This window comes from Dermacentor silvarum, chromosome 10 (genome assembly GCF_013339745.2).
Source record: "Dermacentor silvarum isolate Dsil-2018 chromosome 10, BIME_Dsil_1.4, whole genome shotgun sequence".
Lineage (NCBI taxonomy): Eukaryota > Metazoa > Arthropoda > Arachnida > Ixodida > Ixodidae > Dermacentor > Dermacentor silvarum.
Window position 1 is genome coordinate 19,070,595 of NC_051163.1, and position 26,203 is coordinate 19,096,797.

General features: G+C 44.0%; 1 protein-coding gene across 1 annotated transcript; it reads right to left on the minus strand.

The window, feature by feature from the left end:
- Positions 1-240: 240 nt before the first annotated feature.
- On the minus strand, positions 241-25,225 carry LOC119466338 (F-box/WD repeat-containing protein 7). The gene is made up of 9 exons (XM_037726847.2): positions 24,143-25,225; positions 23,551-23,727; positions 23,393-23,458; positions 21,879-21,987; positions 18,273-18,559; positions 14,631-14,822; positions 13,243-13,380; positions 9,958-10,164; positions 241-9,134 (listed from the first exon to the last, which is right to left on the minus strand). Exons 1-9 carry the CDS (start codon positions 24,404-24,406, stop codon positions 8,823-8,825), a joined length of 1,752 nt encoding a protein of 583 aa, XP_037582775.1. The 5' UTR covers positions 24,407-25,225; the 3' UTR covers positions 241-8,822.
- Positions 25,226-26,203: the final 978 nt, after the last annotated feature.

A 26,203-nucleotide genomic window follows, 5' to 3' on the forward strand; every position in this document is an offset into this window, starting at 1 on the left:
GAGTTGATGTTTTTAGAAAATGCCGGCAATGGCCGTAGTGACATTATCGTGGGAGCAGTATGTACGCCTGGTTTCTCTCGTTTTGTTGTGATGGTCTGTATAAGAAGCTGTCCTACTGGCAAAATAAATGTTTGTTGAAAGTATGCCGCCGTGGGTGCCTCATTCTGTCTTCGTCGTATTATTACACCGTTCCCCCGTAACCGGTGCCTTACAGAACACAGTAAACAGAGGAAACAGAAATGTGTGCATTGCATAACTTTATTTCTTGCACATCAGCGACACTGCACTGTCGCTCAAAGAAGCGGACAGTTACTCATCAGGCAAGAAAGTGCGCCTTACTTTGAACATACAAGAATGGGACGGAAACCTGGACTTTGGTAACACCGAGACGTGCACAGGTGGGCACAAACATGCCACGTGGTACCAAGGGTTAAAAAAATAATATAATAAATTATACAACGCCTTTGCATATTCAAAGCACACAGCTAAATGCACTGTCCACGATTTCACACCTAGTGTTTTACTGTGCCACTCCTTTACCTAGCCTAATAGTGTGTCATTCCACTAAAACGGACACTAAAGAGAAACGATAAATCAGTTTATGCCAATAAATGTATTCTTTCAAAACTCTATTTTCATTGATTTCATCGGCAATAGGTTGTTTATTAAGCTCGAAGTTCCATTTCCTGAATTTCGCGCTGACATCCCGGTGCCAGTACATCAGTGTGATATCGTCGCATCCTCATATATGGGCAGCAATGGTTCAGTAAAACTTCTTGAAACTTCCCAAGTTCAGTTTTTGCCTTTTTTTTTTAGAATAGAATGTAGTCCATCTTTACCGATAAATATATTTACTAGGCCCACGCAAGCACCATCAAAATCCATTTCCAGCTTGCCAATCTTCCCGTCATGGTGAGAATGGCTTTTCTTTTTGGTATTGCGGAAGGATAATTCTAATACTACCCAAATTATTTTTCTCTTCAATGCCCCTTTAATGGCTTTCACAAGGAGCTCTACGGCAGCTAGAATGCATCTACAACATACAGGCCACTGCTGAACGTTTCATTAGGTGGGATAAAAAGAAACAAGCCTTACTAACCAGGGTTTGTGCAACACAGCACAAATGAAATTCGGCTACAGAATTCTAAAGTTGACACTGCTAAGAGATGTTGGCATGGCTACTCTTGTTCATTAAACACTCAATCTTTCATTATCTGAGTTGGAAGTTGACATCCAAACGGTGATGCGGAAATGTAGGTTGTTTGTTTTAGTTTCACGCTATCACAATGTCTAATGTAGTCTCAAACAATAATTTGTGTGCTACAGAAATTTGTTAAGAGCATGTCACAAACACTTTAATCTTGCCAGGGAGACCACTTTTTCTTTTTAATGTTCCCCTGTAGTCGACATAGCAAGCAAAAAAATGACAACTAAACACCACATATTTGCATCTTGGGCACAACACATGAACTTAAAAACGTAACGTGAACCCACACACAGTCCTAACAAGTCTCCCCTTCTGTTCCAAGAAAGTGGTGCGGCGGTCTGCATAACTAAGACTGGATATGAAGTAGCGACCACAAGGAACGTGTTTTCAGTGCCTGTTCGGCACGGCATTGCCTAATGTCAGCACGTCCACATTACGCTGCACGACCACCCCTGTAATCATAACTAAAACATCTTCAATGCACTTACCAACCAGAGCCAAAATCCTGTAGCATGTGCTTCAGTCGCGATAACAGTGCGGTTATTGCGCGGAGGGATGTGGACATGCCGGCAGAAGGCGATCACCTTCCAAAAAGAGATGGGAAGTGCATTCCAAGTGCTTGCTGCTTGAAGGGACACGAAAGAGAAACCATAAATCAGTTTGTACTGACAAAGTATAGTTTGAAAACTCTTATTTTTCTAATTTAATGATAAGAGGTTGATTACTAAAAGAGCAAACGAAAGTTTTGTAATTTCGTGCCGAAACCCCAGTGCTGGTAGCTACCGTTACGTTACAGATTTCAAAGCCTTTTTCTTTGTATTTTAGCCAATGTGGCTCAGCACAAAATTTTCCTTAACGTGCTATGTTCAGTCTTTGACTCCTTTAGAGTAATGAGCTCTATATTTACTGATAAAAAAAATTTAGCTGGGCCAAGCAGGCACTGTCAATATCTACATCACGTTGAGCTGGTGAGCAAGTTTCCAGGCAGCATTGCCATCCGCCTTGTTTCTGCGTCTTCTCTAGCTTGCCAAGCTTCTTCATATGTAAGAGTGGCTTTTTATGGCATCGTAGGTGAGTATAATTTACAAATGCAGCTCAACTTAAGTTTTCTTTTTCGTGTCCCCTCAACAGTTTGTAACAAGACCCACCTCAGCCACAATGTGGCTCTAAAGAAACAGGGCAAGAGACAAGCATCAGTAAAGAGCTGACATTGGAGCAAAAGCCCTACAAGTGCATTTGTAAATTATAGTGCCCTACAAGGGCATTTGTTTGTAGCACACAGAGAACTTGTTCCCAAGCGATTTTTTTTTTTAAACACACAAATGCACCATTATGAACACACATTCGTGAATCTGATAAAAACACTGAGCTGTTACGTGGGAAAGCTAGCGCTTTACTCGAGAATCGCGCAAGCTGCACCACACTGCTATGCTCCTTTGGTTGTAAAGCACCAGTGTTGAAGAAGACAAAGCAGCTCATCATCATGCATGACGCTGAACATTGGGAAAGGATCTCTTATAGGAGTACTGACATTTGTCTTCGAACATTGACAGATGGCACGTCAACAGATGACACTTCACAAGGAGGTTAGGAAACTTGAGATATCTTATTTTGATACTACAGTTGGTCACGAAGTGTCGGGCCTGACAGAATTGATATTACAGTGAAATCATGACATACAGCAAAATTTGCTGACATCGTATAGCAATGGCGTTGAGTGCGATGTTGTTCATGAAAAAAAAAAAGAGTTGTAATAAACGGTAACACTGAGCATTCTGTGCACTTATATGTCGCCCTTAAATAGAGGCCACACATGCACCTAAACATTTGCGCCATTATGTTACACTTGCCTTACTGCATTACACTTGGTTAAACACAGCATTTTGGGTCCTTTACATTTTACTTGCATAAGATAACACTTCATTTACGTCATTTTCTGCAAGCATTTCGGTCATTAGCATTCCATTTGCGTAACTTTTACTTTGCCATCTGCGCTTAACATAACCGAAAGCTTTACTTCACACCGATTCTTACAGAAGCGTGGGATCCAGCAATTTCTTCTCCAAGGGTTTCGAGGGCTTGGACTTTCATTTAATGCAAAACAGAAAGTCGAAAATGTTATGTCAGTACTCCTTCTAGCATAAGGTCCAGCTTGGGTGAGCTCAGATTTCCTCATTCAAGTATGCATGATATTCAGAAATGTCCTCATTAGGGAACCACTGAACAATATTTGTTGTCTTTAAAAGACAAGAAAAAAAAAAAAAAGATTCTGGAGACTGCTGGAAACATACGCCAACCTTTTGTTTCGAATATTTTTTTTTAAACATCGTCAAGAACAGCAAAATTTAAGGAAATTTCAATTGGCAAGCTTCTAGCACCACAACACTACAGCAAAAAACAACCGTTGTAGTTCTGTAAAGTGCTGCTCATTGTTCGAAGCGTACAAAATTGGCATCTTGCGGTTTATGCGTATCAACTTGCTCAATTATGCAGGTTCTGCAATAGTTACCTTTTCTGAACACCAAGGTAGCTTAAAGCTGCACATAGTGCACCAAACTGGTTCTCTCTAAATGCTCTGTAAGGTACACATTACAGACTCATGACATTTGCTTTTGCCATAGAGCTATAGTGATATAATAGGGCCATTTTGTTTTTGTTTTTCCAATCAAATTTATTCCTGCAAACTTTATGAGGGCCTAGGTCAAAATTCTAAGACCACCAGTTGCTAGAATTTGGCATTTCTTGTTAAATGTAACAAATATAGCAGAAATTGGTTCAGTTTTTGCTTAACAAGAGCATTTCTACATTTCAAGGCTTTCCAAAAGAATAAATCAGAGCTGGCCTTGAGCTAAAGTTTCTTTTTAACTTTGCGAATATGTAACATGCTTTATAAACAGTAATTGGTCCTACGAGAACAGACACAACCTGAGGACTTGCATCAAATATGTTGTCTGAATGTTTGAGCGCTTTTGTCAGAAACAGTTGCAAAAAAAAAACTTGTGCACTGCGATTTAGCCAAGCACGTCACTGATCGAGACAAGTAAACCCTGAGCCATACTGTGCTCCTAGGCCTCTGTAAATGTACAAAACATCTTGCAACCCAAAAAAAAAAGAACCCAAATAAAATAAAAGAATGACCGGATGTCGCTTAAGGGTGCAAACAAGTGATCTGAATGAACAATCACTGCACTACTGCTATGGATCACTACATCCAAACCTAGTTCCTTCTTTTTGCAATGGTGGCGCCACTCCTGCCCTGCGTTCACGTAATTTTCGCTCTAGTGGTGACTTTCATCTTGGCAAAAGTGACTGAACACTTTTGTATTGCCAATCTCATTTGAGCTAGCCTAGGCATGCCCTCAAAAGAGTAATCCCACCATTACAGTGCACTGTGTAATGCAATGCTTACAGATACTGAGTCATCGTAATACTAAACCTAATAAGACGAATGCACGTCAAACTGCTGGGGTGCTGTCACCGTTCATAACAAAAGTGGCTGCCACGTAATGTGTTTTGGTGCCTCGCCTGACTAAAAAACCAACACTCCTAGTTTAAGCCTGCTTCCCGCATGCAAAATTATGACTTGGACATTTTACAGAGTGAACATCTTTCCAAAAAAAAAAAGAAAGAAAGTGCCATCAACCAAAATAAATGCGCACCCCTCTCAGTACCCTGACATCCAGAAAAAGAAAAAGTGTTCGCACTTCTAAATTTTTTTTGTCAATTTTACCACAGTACATATACCCAACAAGTGCCCAAATGCTGCTTCCATTGGAAATTAAAACATTTATATACACAACACATGGGACATCATCTGAAGATAAGCCACATCAGTTGCAAGCAACAGTGCAAAATATCTTTTCTGGAGACAGGATACTTTGCCACAGCTTCGTTCACATTCTTTAGCATGTGACACAGTATGCAAGTACTGAGCATTACGTCAATAAGGGGGCTTAGTATCATGCCTTGAAGTGCCCATTCATTAGGCCTGTCGAAGTTTAAGCTTTAGCACGCTTTGTGCAACCCATAAAGGAGTTAAATGGTTCCTTCTAAACCACCTCACTCGTTTCCACTCAATTTTTGCATGGAGGTGGCACATTCACAGTGCTCCTTGTTTGGTGCCAATTTAGCACATACAACTAAGTTTCATTCGGAATAATCACAACACACATTGTCTACGGCGATGCCAAGAGAAATACACGTCTTTTCACTGAAAGATACAGTGGTGCTGCATAGTGAGGGCAAAAGTCAAGCAATAGTAGGCCGCACAGAGTGGTTATACCCTCCAGATGACAGATGGCGCTGCTGTTCCCTTCCTTGAGCAAATTTACATTTCTTGTCTGGCAATGCCCTTGCAATAGATGTGTATTGTTGATTTATTCCGAATCAAGAAAGGCTAATACGGCATCCAAACATAGTGTTAATCAGCGTGTGGCACAGAACGCCAACTCTGTGCGAAACGGAGAACGAACGAGGTATTAATTCAGCCGAATGAGACATTCCTGCACCTTTTCACAAAGAGCTCTGTGGCCAATGCCATGCTAGCAGCTTGGCTGTTAAAGGCACGTGCTAGTAGAACCGAAGAAAGTTGATGCACCAGATGCCCAGAATGTCCAGAATGTGCAAAACTGATGCCCAGAATGTGCAAAACTGGCACATCTTTATTGTCACTTTGTTGCTAATGAAGAACTCTATACTGGTCTCCCTTATTAACGCAACATTCAGTAGCGTCAAGTCTGCACTAGGTATGTGTAACCACTACTACTGCTTGAAAAATGAACTCACAACCTCGAAAGGATTACCAGCAGGTTTGCATTCTTTGCTGGGTGACTTGACAATTCATAAATGCAAAATTAAGATAAATAACGAACAAAATTTGCAAGCTTTGTCTGGTGCACAGCAGTGGTTTCAAAAATGCCACGTGCGAGAGCCGCGTACACAAACAACACCGATAACATCAGGTGTAGAGCCCACGCTGGGAGTGGTGTAAAGACCACTCGCGGTGATCTTGAAATCGATACAGTGATCTTGGCACTACTTGTGTAATCTGGAATGCACCGGTACACTATACACAGGGCGATGCCGTATGTGTGATGCAAGTGCAAAGCACACGGCTGGCTATACATGCATATATTAACTACCAATTTAACACGTTCACTGCGGCGTGGGTCAACGGTGGGTCACAGCAGTTATTCTCCCTGTGCAGCTGTGCAAGGATTTCTTGCAGTGCGAAAGCAAAATTTTTCTCTAGAAATCAACGAAGAGAAAAAAATTCTCATTGTTTCTGATCCGACGTGGCATGGTGCCATTGCTCGGCACCTAGCGGGAACTTCAAAGGAGAACGACTCCCTGCTGACTCACCGGTGGGTCATGATGCACCAGGGGAATATGACAAGTGACCCACTGGTGGGTCACGACACACGGGAATCGAGACTACAAAAAATGCTGCCGCAGTGCACGCCGTAGGAGAACACAGAGCTTGGCATTTTGGCCGTACGTGCAAAGCCTTCATGTGCCGTGCAACGTGGTACAAGAAGCTAAAAAAAAAACGAATGACCGTGCGTGACAAGTTTTCGATATGACCCACACAACAGCTCCTAAGCTGTTGCAAGTTGTCAAGGAGCTTGGTGCAGCAAGCTGAATGCAAAGTTGCCACTGAAGGAGATTAGCAGGAGCGACTAATGACTGAGTGGCAATGTCGCGACGCACAGCATCGAGTGAGAATGCCAGGCTCCACAATTGCTCCACAATCTTGCGGCTGTCCCGCGGGTGCTCGCAGCTTGCAGAAGCATGACGCTGTCTAGCTTGAAGCACTGAATAGAAACACTCAATCAGCTCAGTCTGGTAAGTTACTTTCTCGCAATTCTCATTTGCATTTCTTGAAAGAAAGCTTTGCTTCGATTTCTCCCTATCTGAATGCAAGTTAAATACAGAAATGCCCTTATCTGAGCATTGCCGAGCTGACTTAAAATTCTTTATAATTTGTACAAGACGAAAAAAAAAAGAAGAAAAGGGAGTTTCTGGTGATGTTCAGAGCTAATATCCTAGTTAGGCTGGCCAATTTCCTTGATAGAAATGGTTTGAAATATAAAGTTTTCAATAAAGTTGTAGAAGCAAGTTGACAGAAGACGAGGTATTGGAATTCTCCAAACCGCACCTGTCAAGATGTCTAAATTTAGCGCAACAAGGCATGTGTGTGTGTGTGTGTGTGTGTGTGCGTGCGTGATGTGTATTGCCCTGAAATTTAGCAATATTATTGCAAATTGAATTCTTGCAGATCTCACATAAACAGAGCAATGATAAGATAGCAAGTTATATTTGCCTTGATGCTCCAATAGATACAATTTACACAGCTGCAATAACAATTGCTTCTGGCTTGCTAATTGTAAACAAATGGTCTTCATCCTACGAGACCACTGGATGGCAATTCTAGGCTCCACGAACCTTACCACCAGCTCTACTGGGTTCTACTGACCTATCTTGAAACCATCTTGAATTTGTACATTTAATTAGGAGTGTGCGAACCTTTGAAACCTATGAACAACAAATTAAATAATGTAAAATTCAATTATGTTTCTAATTGTATAGTCACTATTCGCCAATACGAATATTTTTTCATAGTTTTCAAATATTTGAAGCCATCAATTGAGGTCAATGAAACATAAAATTAGAGCAAAGGTGTGATAAATTTCATCTCGGTGGCCGTAGTAGATATAAAGCACGAGAAATTACACAGTGAAGCACGCTATACGTTGCTGATGTTATAAAGCTCTGTGTAGGAACGTTTATGAATTCTTCCTGCAGAATCGAGGCCCTAACATGTGATGTCATACAACGAACCACTATGTCTGTAGTTGGGACAATAGAGATAAAAATAGAAAAAAAAAGTCAGCCTTAAATTGCAATTTCTTCAGCAAGTAGGTCTCTGTCTTAAGACAAATCAGTCTGGCCTGATTTAGTGTTTTTCTTTTAAGTGCATCAGGACGTATTCAAACCAACTTCACCAGTTGTCCATCTAGCTATGGCACTTGTGCCGAGTCATCCATCGCTCGCAGATGCAACGTACTCTGCTTCTGAACATTTACAAATGCAGCGCTTTTACCAAGTTTGGCAAACCGCACTTTTGCGGAGCAACAAAGCACTTCTCTGCTTGTGGGCAACATGGACGACCAAGGGCTCATTCACATCGGTGACTTGCAGAGGTCGCACGACCTAGTTGGTCGCAAATGGTCGCTTTGGGTGAAAAGCCATTGTTTTGGGTCAGCTGTTTGATTTTCCAGTCACATAACTGCAGTCGCAAGCCTACTAAACCAATTAGTGACATCGGAGCAGGACGTCTGTGTACACTGACGCTTATTTTATGTGGTGATGGCGGTGTGAGGCTTTGAGCAGACGTGAAGACCATCAATCACGAGACCTTTCAGTGTGGCAAAGGAAAGGTTGCGTTTGCCAGTGTAAACATCTGTCACCCTGTTAGCTCCTTGGTCGCCAGTCATGGTCGGTTGCGCGGCCTCTGTCAATTACCCGTGTGAATGCACCTTAAGTGCCGCATCTGCTGTCTGCTGTGTGCACGGTCACGGCAGAAACACCGTTTCGAGGCTTTTTGCAGCGCCTTTCAGCAGACGGTAAAATCCCACAACTTGACCGTCTGGTCATAGGAGCCCGAAACGATGAGGCAGTCACTGAACTGGAGGCAGGTGACCCCATCCGAGTGGTTGCGCAGTGTGACGAGCCTCTGGCCGGTCTCGAGGCCCCAGACCTTGAGCGCACGGTCGTCGCCAGCGCTGACGATGCGCCACTGGTCGGCCTGCAGGCAGCGCACCACGCCTGTGTGGCCCTCAGACTTGATCCAGTCCAGGGTGCGCAGGCAGTGTCCGCTCGACAGGCCCCACAGCTTGATGGTGCGGTCCAGGGAACCGCTCACCACCTACGGCACCAGAACAAGGACTTGCGCATGTTGTCAGCGTTACTTTTCACTTTACAAGTGACAGTTCGTATAGACAAGAGGAATGCATGTAAACGAAGAGGCCTCAGTGTGGGCAGTGCCATTATCAAAAGCGCTCACGTAGACCATAGCATGCATTTTTGCGAGAGCTGTCTCCAAAATTGTGGATCACGAAGAGAGTGCAGCTAATTCAAGCTGGGAACACAGAGAGAGATATGCCCATCTGTGAATGACCAGTGGTGACCGACAAATAGCGCCAATCGCTGAACTACCGCAGACGATTGCATAACAGCATATGGTGAAGAAAAATAAGACTTCTTTATTATTGAGAATCTAACTCCTGCCCCTTCACAAATGTGAAGGGGCAGCCAGAGCTGCACCATCTTGCAGCTCTGGTGTTTGACAGTTAGTGTGGGGGTTTTGTGCGCTATGCAAATTGTGAGAGTAGTTATTGCCTGTGCGCTTATTTTGGAGGCTGCAGCTGGCAAATCTGTGGTGACACTTTGTGCGTCATAAAGAAGTTGTTCTTGAGAGGACAACATGCCAATGTCAGGTACCCTGCTGACATGACACTGCAATCAAAAGCCCTAATAGCTGCAAAAGTGAAAGTATTGCAATTCGAGTCAGCATTTGTGCGATGCAACATTCTAGCTTGCTCTATTTGTGCATGTCTATGGACCACACAACATTTGTCTTTAGCAATATTCTCTATAATTTGCAGTGCGCACTGTAGCAATGTAGGGGAGGGGGGGGAAAAAAAAAAAAAAAGGCCGGGCGGTTTTCTATATAGAGAAGGTACTCTCACCTGCATGGAGTCGAACTGGAGGCAGGTGACTGCATCTTGATGACCGTGAAAGGTCGCCATGTGGCGTCCGGTGCCCAGCTGCCAGACTCGTATGGTTCGGTCACAGGAGCCCGACACAAGCTGGTCTCCGTGGTACTGCAGGCACAGTACCGCACCGGTGTGACCGACCAGTGTGCGCAGGCAACGTCCTGTCCGCATGTCCCACACCTGAATACAGCGCAAGACATTTGAAAATTTCTGGGGCTACACAGTCAAAATGTTGAGAGGAAGCTTTAGCTCAGGGCACACTCCCAATTTCCCTATTCAAATAAAGTGAAACTCAGGGTGTGCAACTACTTGAAACCTTGGAAAATTGAATCAAATATTTCTTATTCGACTCGGTCTTTGAATCGAATAGTCACCATTCTAAATATATATTTTTCAAATAGTTCAATACAGCAACTGTGCACCATGAAGCATAAAATTGGAACATAAGTGCGGGAAAATTTAATCCCAGTGGCCATAATAGACATAAAACATAAAAGGTTACATGTAGTGGAACATGCTATGCCACACAGGAAGCCAGACTTTTCCCGACTATACCACTACTGCTTGCAATCACCAACGAGCCCTCAGTATGCAGATAGACTGCTTATCTCCTCCTAATGCTCCATTTGCGTTTTTAATAAACAACGCTTCACAATGCGCAATACAGTGACAGAAAGATTGCTTTATATTAATGGTGAAAAGGGCTGTTGATTATTCAAAAACTATTTCGTTAGTATCCCTACATTCAATTCGTATTTGATTTGGTCTCAAAACTTGCTACTTGCACACCCTTAATTAAAATGCAGAAATCCTCTCAATGGGCAACTGCTGAATCGATATGAATGAAATCTGTTGCATTTAAGAGAGAAAGCTGAACTTACTGACTGTGGGAAGCAGGATTTCAATTTACAGGCTCAACACGATACACCAGAAGGTACAATAACTATTTTCGATGCTTTATGTATTACAGCACAGAGAACAGTTAGACGTGCAGGCAATACACCACTGTACGTTTATCTTACATTAGTATTACTACAAAAAGACAAGTTGAGTCATATACGAGGGTCGATCGAGAAATAAGGTTCCCAAAGAGCTCCAGCCGCACGTGAAGGTTCGAGGCAAAATCCGGCAACACCGCTGGGCGCCGGCTGTTCCCCCACTCTCGATTCTGCCCAGCCGCGCTTCGCTGCGCCGCTCAGTCTTGGCTCAGCAGCCATCCGAGATGGAGGTGCCCATTGTTGCTCCCGCCAAGTTTGAGATTCGTTCCGTAATTCGCTTTTTGCATGCCAAAAGGGCTTCACCCGTGGATATTCATTGTCAATTGACAGAAGTGTATGGCGACAAGTGTATGTCCGTTCAACAAGTCCGAAAGTCGTGCAGGATGTTTAGTACCGGTCGGAAGGATGTCCACGATGAAGAACGGAGTGGAAGACTGTCAGTTTCGGAGGCGATTATCGAGATCATCAAGCGCAAAGTGCTTGAAAACAGGAGGATCACCGTCCGTGAACTTGTTGCTCTGATTCCTGGGAGTTCTTACGGTACAGTAGAAAGAGCTTTGACTGAAAATTGGGGTATCACAAGTGTTGTGCTCGATGGGTACCGCGTCTGTTGACAGCAGAAAACAAGGAGAAACGTCTTGCCTGTGCTCGCCAGTTTCTTCAACAGTGTCAAGAAGATAAGGAAGGATTGTTGGAGCTCCATTGTTATGGGAGACGAAATGTGGGTGTTTCATTTCACTCCCAAAATGAAACAAAAGTCCAAACAATGGCGTCACCAGTCGCAAAGAAGTTCAAACAAACTCTTTCTGCTGGCAAAGTCATGGCCAGTGTGTTTTGGGATCGTAAGGGGATACTGCTCATCGATTTCATAGAACCTGGGACAACAATCAACCCAGACAGTTATTGTGCAACACTAAGAAAACTCAGGCGAGCTACCCAGAACCGCCGGCAAGGACAACTGACAGCCGGTGTAATGCTGCTTCACGACTACGCCCGACCTCATGTCTCCCGTCAAACCCAGGACCTTTTGACAAACTTTGGGTGGACTGTCATGCCCCACCCACCGTACAGTCTGGACCTCACGCCTTGCGACTATCAATTGTTCTCCATGTTAAAAGAACACTTGAGTGGCCAACGCTTCTGGAGCGACGATGAAGTCAAAGAAGAGGTGAAACGCTTCCTCAACGGGTTGGCGACAGAGTTCTATGACATTGGGATACAGAAATTGGACCACCGTCCACAAAAATGCATAGAAAAAGATGGTGATTATGTCGAAAAATAGAGCAAAGTGTCTTCTTTCCTACGATGTACATTGCTGTTAGAATAAACAATGTTGTCTATTTGTAACATTAATGGGAACCTTATTTCTGGATCAACCATCGTATAACGAAACATGTAGAGGGGAAAGAAGCTAAGAACAGTAAGCTATGAAACACTACAAAAGCATACCTGAGCTATATATATACTGCACAGCAACAAAATGGCAGATGGCAATAAAAAGACGGAAACAGTACCAACAAAAGTATTGCCTAATGTATTGGTGCACCTAAACTCAAGTTAATTAAGTACACATGGGAGTTGGTATCTGAGCATTTGGTGGCCATAGTAAGCCCAAAAGCGTGGTATGTGCAAGGCTTCTTGTACACATGCTGGATAACGATTTTAATTACGTGTTAGGTTGATTAATACATCTAGGAAGTCATTTTTGTCTTTGCAATTCCTTTCATGTCTGCATGCTGCCATGCTTCGGAAATCAATTATGTGCATTGAAAATTTAGGTTCCCCACATTTCTTGCATCTTCAAAATCATGAAAAGAGCACAGCTGCAGATCGGTTTGAAAATGTCATATTCTTCAGCGAGTGCTGTCAAGATTACAGAATGCGGACTCCATGCGAGAATTCAATACTGGGACTTGTACGATATGAGCACATCAACGATTTCACGTCCAGCATACTCGGAGAGCTCTTTTAAACAGCCACTTGAAAAATATGCCAGATGTAGAACACTCTGAAAAACAATGGAAGAAGTGAACCTGCTACATAATGACATGCTGAGAGCAAATGCCCAGCTGTCTACATTCTAACTCGTTTTACTAAAACATTTTATGCATATTATTCAGACTTGCAGCGCAGGTCTAAACAGAAGTCTTCCAGGATGTATGTGACACGTACATAGGTGCACAATTGTGCATGTAGCACCTGAAGCAGATAAACAAGTTACAACAAATTACAACAAATAATAAAACGAAAAAGAACATGCCTTAAGAGTGCGATCATAGGAGCCACTGACAACTTGGCGTTGATCAGCTTGAAGGCATCGCACAGTGTCTATGTGCCCAACCATGGTGCCCTTGCAGGCTATGCTGGACCAGGAGTGTTCCGTGCTCAAGTCCCACACCTGCAAAAGCGTGTAAAGAAAAATGTGCAAAACGTGCAGTTGCACTTTGACTAATAAAAAGAAACTGTTAAAACTTCAATTTAACAAAGTCAATGGGACCTGTTACGATTGGCCAGCGGGGGTGGCGAACTTCGAGCCACAATCTGATTTCCTGCAACGAATCGCTTCGTGAAGCTTAAAATACGTCCCAGGGGAAAGACCAGCGGCGACACCATGGCGAGACACGTTTCAAGGAATACGCGGCTGCTGGATGTCACTCGGCCGCCTACCACGACGCTGGGACCAAGAAACTCCTGGGAAAGTGTGTTCTACGCCGTTTCATTATGGCCCCTGCTAGCCGCCCAAGCCGACCGTCAGACGAACCAGCTGATTGCTGGGCCATTCCATGAGCCAAGACGCGTCAATTGAGACAAGCATGAACCTTCCTATCATTGAGTGTCCCCTGCATGAAAGATGTAGTCTGCTCTAACATGTAGCTCATGCTACGAGAACGATGTACTGTGCTCCGTGCTCCGGCCAGCACGAGTATGCCCTTGTCCTGCAAATAAGTTTGCCTTTCCTACGCAAAATGTGACAAGTTGAAAATGTAATGTCAGAACTCGAAGTTAGACTGTAAAGAGTGATGCAAGGAGGACTTCAGTGCAATTGAAGTACTGGGAACACGCTCTAAAACTGAAAAAAAAATGAGATGACAAATACGCACATATAGTTGCGCACGTTAGCAAGTGCACTGATTGTGCGGCCCGGTTAAAAGAGACGACGATTCTAGGAAAGAGTAGTGACAAGACCGCGCGCATCAGTTTGGAAGCCTACCACATTAGGAAGTTCGGTAGCAAGTGCTTCAGCACCCCTTCCCTTGCTCTCTTTGATGCTGAATTTTATCTTCTGGAAGCGGCTATCGGGGGTTCAGATTGGAAAGAAAAATAATTGTTTGCGTCTTGTTGCGCTTGGTTGGCTGCATTGCGCTTGCGTTGTTGGCACGAATTTACCCTTGTTATGTTTTCCCCTTTCCCTTGCTTCACTCTGGCATATATAAGGTGTGCTATCTTCCACAATAAAACCAGTTGTTAGTCAGCGCCTGTGTGTACGTGTCTCCCTTCTTGTGGTCGTCTGTTTGCGCTGTTACCCAAAGTTTCAGTATTGATGAAGTACTGCTTGCATGAAGCCTTTCCGACCTCTGTACTCTGAACATAAATAAAAATATTTCTGAAGCTTCTGTTCTATGTGTGCCGCAATGCTGTGCCACATACCTTTATCGTGCAGTCACTGGAGCCTGAGACTAGCCGGTTGCCGCTCAGGTGAAGGCAGCGCACCGTGCCCGAGTGACCGACGAGGGTCATCACCGACCAGGGGCTGTTTGTGCGCATGTTCCACACCTTGATCGTTTTGTCCGAGGAGCCACTCACAATGCGCGTGTCGTCAAACTGGACACAGAACACGGCCTGCGTGCAAGACAAGGGCAAAGGGGCACTGTATATGTCTGAGCTTACACTGCCACCGATGTTTAAAAACCTCTTTAAAGTGAAGCTTTCGTTTTATACTTCCCAAGGTTTGGCCTAAGTTTCTCACCAAATAGGTGAGAAACTAGGCATGCCGACCGACAAAGTAGTGCTGTGAGTGCATCTCTGTTCTGCATAATCAAACAACAAATCACGACAGAAAACCTCTGCATATGATGTCACCTCACAGTGTCATCTCTAAAGCACACACACCTCTTAACTCTTTCATGGGTGATGGAAGTATACTTCCCACCTGCTATATGTGTGTAACAAGGCCATGGGAGGCCTTATTCCCACCATAAAAATGTGTTGCCATAAACATAAGCATCTCACATAAACTACTTAAATTCTTTAAAAATTTAGTAATGCCCTCTGTTGCTGCAAAAATGGACCTACAGCATTTCCCGTGCCTCGAGCCGATCTCACTGATGCTGTCTGCTTGATCGTTTCGTGCTGGTTGTATCTTCAGAAGGTATGTAAAAGCTATGTAAAAGGTAAGTAACCGGCACTGCAGCATAAAGGTAGCAGAGAAGTTGATGCCGTAAATTTGACAGAGCTGCACTCTGCCCCTTAGTGCAGACCCCTGCTTCAGGCAGCTTCACAGAAAGTGAAGAACCATTTATTTTTTTTTTTTACCCCGAAGCATCCCAAGTGTTCTGATGTTTCTAGAGTAATGTGTACGAAAAAAAAAAATTTTTTTACTAAAACATCCAAATCAGATTAGATGCTATTGCCACATGAAGCTTGCTGGGTTGACCTCCTCTGGCAGTTCCTACGGGTTGTGTGTACGCTATGGAGGTACCGGGTTTGTCTTGTGATCGAGTTGCCGAGCGCCGTGGGAGAAGGATGGAGCAGCAACACAAGCGGCGGCAGGCCAATCGCGAGTCGACCGACCCAGAAATTGTCGCATCTGCAGATCACTTTCAAGATACAGCATGCGCCGCTATGCAAACAACACAGTTGCTACCAGAGTCCCAGCCGAACCCCCTCCCTGTTGCACTGCCTTCCGACTTTCCTCCCTGGCTCACGATCGCATGCTTTAACTCGCACATACAGCATACGGCGTGCGTGGGCGATGTTATCACCCTTGGACTTTATACAGAACATCGTGGCGACCATGATGGCACAAATGCACCTGGAGTAGAGTGTACTAGAAAGGGGGAGTGGGTCCAGTGGACGCCTTCGCAAGCGCCGAGGGTGAAGCAAAAAACGCGGAAAATGTAGCAGCGCTGCCGTCACCTCATTCTGAATTTCCGACCAATAAACGGTGGCTCCGGCTGTTACGGCAGCGCTCATTGGCTGAGGCGAGCTCGCGGGCTGAGTAGCTGTCGTCTGCTCGATGCACCGTCGGCGTTACGTCGTTTGCGTTCTTTCCGCCGCTCTTTTTCCATTTTATTTACAATAGATCGGTGGGGAATAATCTCAGTGTTACCACCACCGAGTATCCGCCTGTCAAAGCTCCATGCAGCTGCGGTGGGGTCTCCGACCCGACAAGCGTCTAGCCGGCGAGCGGGGCCGCTCATTCGGAAGAAAGTGACAGTGGCTCCACCTTGATTTTCAATAAAAAATGCCTCAGCGCAGAGCCCTCGTTGGACCCACTCCCCCAATCTAGTACACTCTACCTGGAGTGTCCATATCATTGCCATCTTAACCCAGAAATTACGGTAACCTGTATAGGGTAATTGAAGCCTTTGTTGAAAATTAATCATTCAAACATTCCATGATGTCACACTGTCATTATTAGCAATGTTTCCTAGAGTCCTAAAGGAACTGTGCACGACACCGAGTTCAAATTCGGTGAAAATGGAGGGCATGTTAAGTGAAATGTGCGGCAAAAGTTTAATATTTCCTTCTTAATTAGAAGTTTTTATTAGAATAATTAGTTTTCCCCCCTATTTTTAGATGTTAAGCGAGGTTCGTAGTAGGTTTTCCCGGTGTCCTTGGTGAACAAAATGAGCCACCTGGCTTATATTTGGTGAAAATAAAAGGTAGGTTATGGTCGATATGTAGGAAAAGTTCAAAGTGTTGAGTTAATTGCAGACTTTAAATAAGTTACTTATGCAAGCACTCAGGAGTTCCATAAGTAGTTTTATAAATGGCGCAGAATTGAACACGCCGCCCTGGGGTTACTATAAATGCCACGAAGATCAAATTTAGTAAAAATAGACAGAACAATATGGCCAGTGTTCTCGCGAAGTAAAACGTGTGGATGAATTACTGCCTTTGAAGAAAATGAAAGCGCTATATGCAGGCAACATTTTAAAGTATGTGCTTTAATTACTGAAATTCCTGAAACTGCCCAAAATTCTTAGTGCAACTGCTCAAAAGAAACAGCTTTGCTAGAAATGTCATTCTGCAAGGCCACACAAGTCTGAGGTCTTTCTTTGTGTTTTGTACACTGTTTCAGTTGGAACTGTCATAACACATATCCTGTCAGACTACAATGTTCATTGCGACTTTTTGTGAATGTGCATTACGTGCATAGAAGGACAAAATTTCCATCCACGCTAACTGCAGCAGAGAGTAACAAAAAAAAAGCACCGTTCTCAGTTAACTTGAAAAACAAACTTTGCAACGGAGGAAAAAATGATCCCAGTGCAGGATTGAACCCAAGACCAACCCCTTTTCAGCGTGGCTGCTCAACCATCTGTGCTCACCAGAAAGCCAGTAGGTAAAGGCATGAGACCAAATAACTGACAACTCGAAGCACTGAAAGCTTGAAGCCAGAACTTTTTCTTGTTTTTTTTGCTTTTGGCTTAGTTTTTCAAGGACTCGGGGAAAGGTCCCTCTTGTATCACTTTGTTATGCTTAGGTGGGTATGGCATAGTGATGCCACTCAAGCACTAAAGCTGTGCCTAGTTGTGCTTTTTTCTGCGCCTCATGGTTAAAAATTCAAGGGGCACTTAGTTATCCCTACGTGGATGAATGCGAAAGCATTGCGACCACCAAAGGTCGAGGGTTTGACTCCCACCAAAGGTCGTGGGTTCGAGTGCCCTAATTACCTCTATCTTATTTAAACATGTGCCTTAATTAACTTCACATTAATTAACACCATAGGTTATGGGTTCGACTTCCACCAAAGGTTGTGGGTTCGAGTGCCTTAATTAACTTGAGCTTAATTAATCGTGCCTTAATTGACAGCAACAGTCGTGGGTTCATCTCCCACCAATGGTCGTGGCGGCGGCTTTGAGAGCTGTAATGAACTTCATCTTAATTAAACCTGCCTTAATTAACTTTGCCTTGATTGGCTCACTTGGACCTTTTGGATTTCTTGGACCATCGTGGTCATGCCAACGCCGAATTTTCTGCCTCATAAGCCATATAACGCTTTCGCATTAACAGAAAGATGACTGTGCCAGCCCAATTGACAGTTGAAGCAGCGGCTCCACCCACCTGCGTGTGCCCGTGGAATGTGCGCACATGGCAGCTGCCGCGAAGCCAGTTGCGCCTCAGGCGGAACCGCTGGCAAAAGACGGCACGCCAGTCCACGTGACCATCGAGGCGACGCAGAAGCTGCAGCTGCTTGCGCTCGGTGGCTGCGCTCACGCGCCACTGCGGCTGTGAGCACAGGCGCTGCCAGAGGTAGGGGTCGCGGGTCAGGTCGCGCCACGCGTGGCACACCTGGGCGCAGCGCAGCAGTGACACCGGATCCAGGTACGAGAAAATGAGCAGCCGGGGACCTGCATTCACGGCACCGGACGACACCGTTGGGCATTTTTAGATGCGAAGCAGCTTATGGCGGGGGCTTTGTCTGTCCCTCCATCCATCCGCCGTGCAGCGTCCACACCCGCACTGCGCATCCTCCTCCCCTTCCCCTCCTCTCCGGATTGCGCAACAAATGGCAACACCTGCGGCTCTGCGCGCAATAATGCGAAGCAGCTTAGGTTAGAGGTGCGACGGTAGGCACTGCATACTCCACTGGGGGGCGCCACTGTAGCTCGCGGTATAATGACGCGCATGCACGCTCCGCTCCTCTCATTCTCCTCCCACATCGCCACGATGAGTGCCATGGACAGCGCCAGCGTCAACGCCAGTGTCAGCGCCGTGGACAGCGCCGCGGAGAAGAGGGCTCGAGCCGCTGCCACGAAACGGCAGCGGCGACAGGCCGATCCCGAACTTCGGGCTCGCGAAGCCGAAAGGAAACCTCAACCTAACGGAAACGACGAACTGAAAACTAATGGGAACTTGAGTCGACCCCATGGCTGCTTCACATACTACTCAGGGTTCCCCTAGGGAAGATGGTGTAATTTTTTCAGCTAAACCACTGGCTGATTTCCACTCGGATTTCACACAGAAGTAGCATATTGCAGTGGGTTCAGTTTAGTATCACATCTAGAAAGCTTACTTGCCTCTTTCATTCACAATAAAGCCATGGCGCACATCATCTGCAGAAACACCACTAAAAAATATTGATTATACTGCAACGGAACAGTGGCGCCATCTGTCACTACTATGGTGAGAGACGCTTCACCGTAGTGATGACAGACGGCACCACCACCAGGAACCATATTTTATAATAATCTATTTAATTTTTCACTCTTTTTCTTTCATTTCATTGGCTCAGATGAAGCCATGCCGCCACTATTGCCAGGATTGAGCACTCGGCACAAAGAAGTGATGAGAAATGAAATTGAATAGATTTTTACAAAATAATGAGCCCTCATTTCGCCGGTCACACAGTTTACCAGTGTTCTTTAATTAAACATACCAGAAGAGCACTGCAAGCCTCTTGTTTTGTGAAATGGCCATTGCTAGACAACGCACAAAAACTGTTTTATTCTGCTGTTTAGAGTGTCAGCTTGTGTATGGCGAGAAGCGTGGTAAAATGGTAAAAAAATAAGAGAATTGATTTGAATCAGAGAATTTGACAACTTAATCCAGAAAGTGCATTCTCAACAATGGCAGTGGCCACATACTACCCATAATTCAAGTGGTGGTGCCCCCAAGACAGTGCCTTCTACAAAGCTCTACCCAAAGGAACTTTCCACCATTAATCCACAAAACGCAGGATGTTCATGAAAAAGCAAACCTCATTTGCCTTTCTCGTGGATGCAAACATTATTTTTGCTTACAGAGAGAGGCGGACAAAAACGTGTATTCTTTTACAATGCCTTGCATGAAACTCTAAGCCTCCCCCCCGTCCCTCATTTTGTGTCCCACTTGTTTTTTGTTAAGTAACAAAGTTTCATTATTTCTGATGACTACAATGTTGACAGTACTTAATCTTATTGTGAATGTGCAGCTATATCTAATGTACTCACTCAAAACTTTGTTGTTATATTGCGATCAATTTCCGATTTTCAAAGTTCAGTGCTTTGATGCAGCACAAGAAAAAAAGGAAAGGACACACATAAACCAGCCCAAGTTTCTAAGTTATCAGTACTGTGACCAATGTCTTGTTCATTGGCATAAAAATCTACTGATTTTCATTCTAACCACTAACTTAGTGGCCATAATGTTTTGTTTTCTTCTTGAACTTTTTTTCCACGTGCTTTCTTTTGGTGCAAGCTATATTTAAGAGGAAGCTTTAGCTCAGATGCTCCTTTCTAAATACATGTAAAAGGAAAATTTGTTTTTCTCTGCAACCACTGCATAAAATTTGACGAGGTTTGCTGCATTTAAAAGAAAAACTTAAAATCTAGAGACTGTTGGTTTCAAAATTTTGATTTAGGTTGTCAATTAATTATTATAAATGGGCAAAAATCACAAATTTCCAGAAAACAAAACTATCAAGTTTACAATTCTCTAACTCAGCAATGAAAAATGCTATCACAATACTGTGAATTGCATCTAATAGTACTAAAGCGGACAAAATTGATATGTTACACATGAAACTCCAAAAATTAAGATATCAATTAACATATATAAAATTTGTCGGCTTTGAATGATCTAATGGATGCCATTTACAGAACTGTGATATATGTTATCTATGCAGAGCTATCAATTTGTTCACTTGGTGTTCTTATTTTTTTTTAACATTCAAATTTTTGAAAGTTCTTTTTAAAAACTTCAGGCCCTAAATCGAAATTATGCTTCCAACAGTCACTAGAATTTAACTTTCTCTCTCAAATGCGGCAAATTTCATTAAAATCAGTCCAGGGGATATCTCAGAAAAATGTTTCTGCGTTTTACATGTATTTGAATAGGCCGCGTCGGAGTTGGGCCCGAGCTAAAGCTGCCTCTTAAGTGTGTTGCCCAATGTTCCTTTTTAACCTATTTGCTTCTTATTATATGCACTTTTGACTGCTGTTCGTGATTGAATTTTTGTTAATTTCAATATTTTTCCAACCAATGTGTCTGCTTTTGCTGACATGTGTCCCTTCCCTTCGTAATGTGTAATCCCTGGGAATACATTAAATAAACAAATTCAGTACAGCTTAAACTGAACGTAATTAACACAAATATAATAAAGTGATATTGATGTGCTGATGAATTGTGTCAACTTTATACTCGTTGATAGAGCTGTACCACTCTTATCTTGGCTGCCAAAAGGCTGCCAACAGTATTGAATAAATAAATAAATAAATAAATAAATAAATAAATAAATAAATAAATAATAAATAAATAAAAGCTAAACTGTTCTCACCAATATCAGCGTATAATGAGCATATGCTTATAACAAATATCAGATATAATGAAGGTATTTTCGTGCCGAATGCAATCTCGTTGCACATCAATTTTGCGATATTCTAGTCCTTACGCTTTGAGTTGTCAATTAATTCACCCTCGCTCTCCAATCTGCAAACCCCCTGGTTAGCTCAGATGGTACCGCGACTACCCCAGAAAAGCATTGGTCCCGGGTTGAATGCCCAGACCAGAATGAATTTTTTCTTCAACACCCGAGTCCGAGTCGAGTGAATAACAAGTTTCCCTTCCATGCAATTTCGTTAACGAGGTACAACTGTCCCCAGCTGTCGCCACAGGTGCAGCAGCTTCCATCTTTTGGCAATGGCTGCACGCGTTTCGTACATTGGCAGAGTGCGCTGCCGCTGTGCATACCCTGTGGTAAGGAGCTGAGCCAGTCCTGGCAGTTGTCGGGGCAGTGCTCGTGCAGAACTGGCTGGAGCAGGACGGAGAGGAGATGGTTCTGGGACTGGCCGCACAAGCCCTGCACACAGCAGTGTCAAATCATCATCAGCATCAGAAGCAGCAGCAGCCTGTAAAGGAAGCGTTAGGTGAAAGACAACTTGATTTATTCCTGGGCTTAATGGGACACTAAGGAGAAATATTCCGTTTGTGAGAACTGCCGTTAGGAAAGCTTTATTATTACTACCCCTCTAAGGCAGGCAAGTTTATGGCACATTCGACAGGTCATTTCAGAGCACTCCAGCAGCGTTGCAAAGGTGCGTGAAGCAGCAACTGAGCTTTAGTGGGGGCATAGGCAATCTGCAATAGCAATAATGAAGTCAAATTACCGCCACTATACCTGTTTGTTCTAGTAACACAGGTTGAACGCTGTCTTTAATTACTTTTGCAGCAGAGCAAGAGCACTCTTCACTGCCGACTTTGTCAATTTTTGTAAAATGTATGACGACTTAAAATCAAAAGTTTGCTTCCTGCAGTTGCTAGAATTTAACATTCTAGCTCAAATGCAACAAAATTTCGTTCAAATCTTATGAGATAATTTCTGCGTTTTAGTACATGTACTTGAATAGGGAAACATTTTGTTCTAAAGGAGCCAAGGACTGAAGATGGCAAGTTTTTGGAACTTTTACGGAGTCAAGGCGGCAAAAATACAAAAAAAAAAAAAAAAATTGTGACGTCGCACTGACATAGTGGCGTAGAGGTTTCAGTGCGAAATTTTTAACACTGAAAATTTGACCTTCGCTTTCTCTTGTAATATTCAACCTGCTAATGCGAAATTAATGATGATAGAATTTTCAATGAATACATTATCAATCTAAACTGATTGAGTGCATCTCTTTAGTGTCCCTTTAAGAGAAATCTTCAGCCAGCTTTAGCTTTCCTCTTAAAGGAAGGTGTAGGTCAGTTAACTCCAGGTCCTTCATCCATATGCATTTAGTCGCGTGTAGGAAATTTCTGACACCAAAGGGCACTAATTATAATGAAATAAAAACACAGATTCTTTATGTACAACAGGTTATGAAATTTGGTGACAAACAGTGGTATGATATTTATTACATGGCAACACATCGTTTGGTAATCAATGCACTATCATGCTGCTTAAGTTTTACTTCAAAAGTAGACTAGCAAATCGATAGAGCCGTTTAAGAAATTGGGGACTTATGTAGCAATGCGACAGATCATGAAGTTTTCCAACATGGTCTGATAAAGCTCGAACAATGGTGCTCACATGGGCCATTACACAGCATAATTGACTTTGCATTATCTGGCTAAAAACCACTGTTGTTTTCTTCATTCATGACAGTACTTGTATTGATTCGGTGTTCTATAAATTCTAGTGCTTCACACGAGCTGAAGGAACTCAGGCAAATCTATATATCTTGTTTGCAACATTTTAAAAAAGGCACAGCTACCATGGGAACACTTACCAAAAGTGCTTTCAATGTGGCATTCTTCTGATCATCAGTGAACGTGCTGAACCAATCTTTTATGACCTAGAAAAATGTAATGTTAAAGATTGTTAGTAATGGTGAAATGCACTTAGATACTTTTTGAAAGTTTGATATGTAAAAGAGCACATGCTCACATCCAGGCGCGACTTGAAGTCCGAAGGGCCAACAACTTCGGACGACTGTCTGCTCAGCAACGGTGTTGTGTAGGCATCCGACGTAACCTTATCGGGCTGGTACGGCCGGAATTTGAAGTTTCGCGGTAAGCTATGGCACTTGCGGGGTACTTGCACCTTTTGGAATGCCGGGAGCACCTGTCATGTGTAAACAAACATCCTCCAGATATAGAAATCTAGAGGAAGTATGACAAACTATTTTTCCGAGCGTGAGAAATGGAAGGATTTCAGCGTAGAGTCGACACTGTAACGCATTGTCGACTAGAAAGCAAGAAAAATTAAGCGATTTTAGTTCAGACGTACGCGTTGATCGGATCTATGAAATGTGGTCTTCACCTTAGCTAGGCGTGTACTGCACTTCTGTTCCACATCTATCAAGTTTTACCGGAGACGCCGTCGGTTAGATAGAGTTTTACTCCCACGCTGAAAACATTTAAGCCATCGCGTTGTTCTGTTTTGCGTGCGCCACGTACGGTCATATCGTAGTTTGCCTTCTTCCAACAAATGCTACGTACGCTACGATCTTTCGAACCGTAACTTGGGAATCGTATACCTGCTCGACAGTAGTCTTGCTTGCAGAGGTATGCGAGGAACATATGATGTGGGGATACCCGTTGGAGACCAAGTCCGCGACACTCTTGTGATGTCCGCTGGCGGTGAGCAGTCGGCACGGCTGCCAGCCGGGCTCAGCCGCGCCGGTGAACGGCGAGCTGTCACCGCGGGCATCTCTCATGCTGGACGGTGTCTCGCAGAGCGGGCAATCGAGCCGTTTTCCGCCAGAGTCATCGCTCGTGCCAGCGTAGGAGCGAAGCTCCATCGACGTCGAGCTTTTTTCTCCGCGGCCGCCCTACCGATGCAGGGACGACGCACGCACGCTGCAACAGGGGTCTGCGCACAGCGCAGCTGCTGCTGACCGCTGCGACGTCCGAGGCGGCGTCTTGCTGGGCTGTTCCTTCGCTCTTGCCACGGCGCGTACAATCGGCAATCCCATTCTCTTCCGACGCATCAAGAAGCGGATGCGGTGACAACAAGCGATCTTTCCCTTTCCACTTTTATCCCCTTCTCTCTCGTTACCCGCGGCAGTTACGCGCTGGGCTAAACCATTAATCCTAAACTGTGATTGCGGCCGCTGCGCCTATTAGCGCACAAATCTGGAGCTCTGCTCGTTTTCCGTAAATTGGATCAGTAGCGTACGCACGGACCGTACTAAACGCGCAGCCACCGGCGACTGCGCGCACGGGAGCTACAAGTCACGGCTCGTGCAGCAAAGTAGCGACCGAAGAAACAGCTGCCAGAGACATAAAAAAATTGCATAGAATAACAGTCTGCTACAAAACGAACAAAACTCTAAATAATGCCGCAAGTGGCGCTGTAAACGCTTCCACTCTATTCTACTTCCCTATTCTACTAATCGGGCGCGGTTGCGAGTTTTCGCTACTACTTTCTGATTATGACATGCAACATCGAACGTCTGTATGCGTCTCGACAATATCCAAATGTTCTGAAGAGCAAAGGAGCAGCAGTCATTGGATCAAATCAACAACACTATTTTAGCAATGCATGACCACCCTACAAAGAACGCATCCACTCGGCGTTTTGTGAAATTTCACGCAGGTGCTAGCATCGCGAATTACGGGTGGTCAATGCGCCTGTACGAACTGAACCCGAGACCACGGGAATACAGCGGCCGTGCCCGAGAAACTAAACAGAATCTAGAGGCGCTGCGAGCGTTAGTACAACAAAGTTTAGTTTTTTTTTTTTTTTTTTTTTTGGGGGGGGGGGGGGGGGGCGTTGCTATTTTGTTTAGATACTTGAATAAAAGTGTAAAGAAGCACCGTTCTTCTATGCATCTTGTTTACGTTACCATTAAGAGAATGCAATAAAAGTGTTCAGAAAAAAAAAACGAAATTAAAGTATTCGCAGGTTATCTCAGAAGCTTAAGATGATGCATATCAAAGCATCGAATCCTTTGGAGAAAACCGAGCTGCTCGGCAGGATATTTATAGGTGATTTGCAACAAAGGGCTCCTTGTTTGCACAGGGGGGATGGATGGTGGACACTCGTGCATGAAGCCCTGTTGACCGTCATAACGATCACATTAGTCATATTGCCAAGGTCCATATCGCTCCGTAAATTACATATATATTTTTTTCAGAAATGTTTTGCACTTGGCAACTGTCATTCTGTGATCAGGAGCTTTACTGGAAAGCGTAGCTCTTCTAGCTCACTTTAGCATAGCTGGCAAGGTAACGGAAAGTAGTTTTCCGAGCGCTACGGTGCTTCTCCAGCTGTGTGCGCATACCAGAGTTTTCTTTAAAAAAATTTTTTTAGGGAACTCTATGGTGCATGCCAGCCATGATTTTTACAACAACCCACCAAAAACGCTTGCCGAAATCACTTCAAAACCACTTCCTGGACAACGTAAATTAATTACAATTTAAATCTCCACAAACGTCCATTATGGCGCTGCGAACGCTAAACCCCCCAAAATCGCGTGTGATTCTCAACGCTCTTTGTCTGGCTTGTAGCACCGCATTCGACCTACTTTCATTCGTATGTCTCGCTACAGTTGGCCTCAAAAGCCTCAAAAGGCGCTCCGACTTCGCTTATCGTC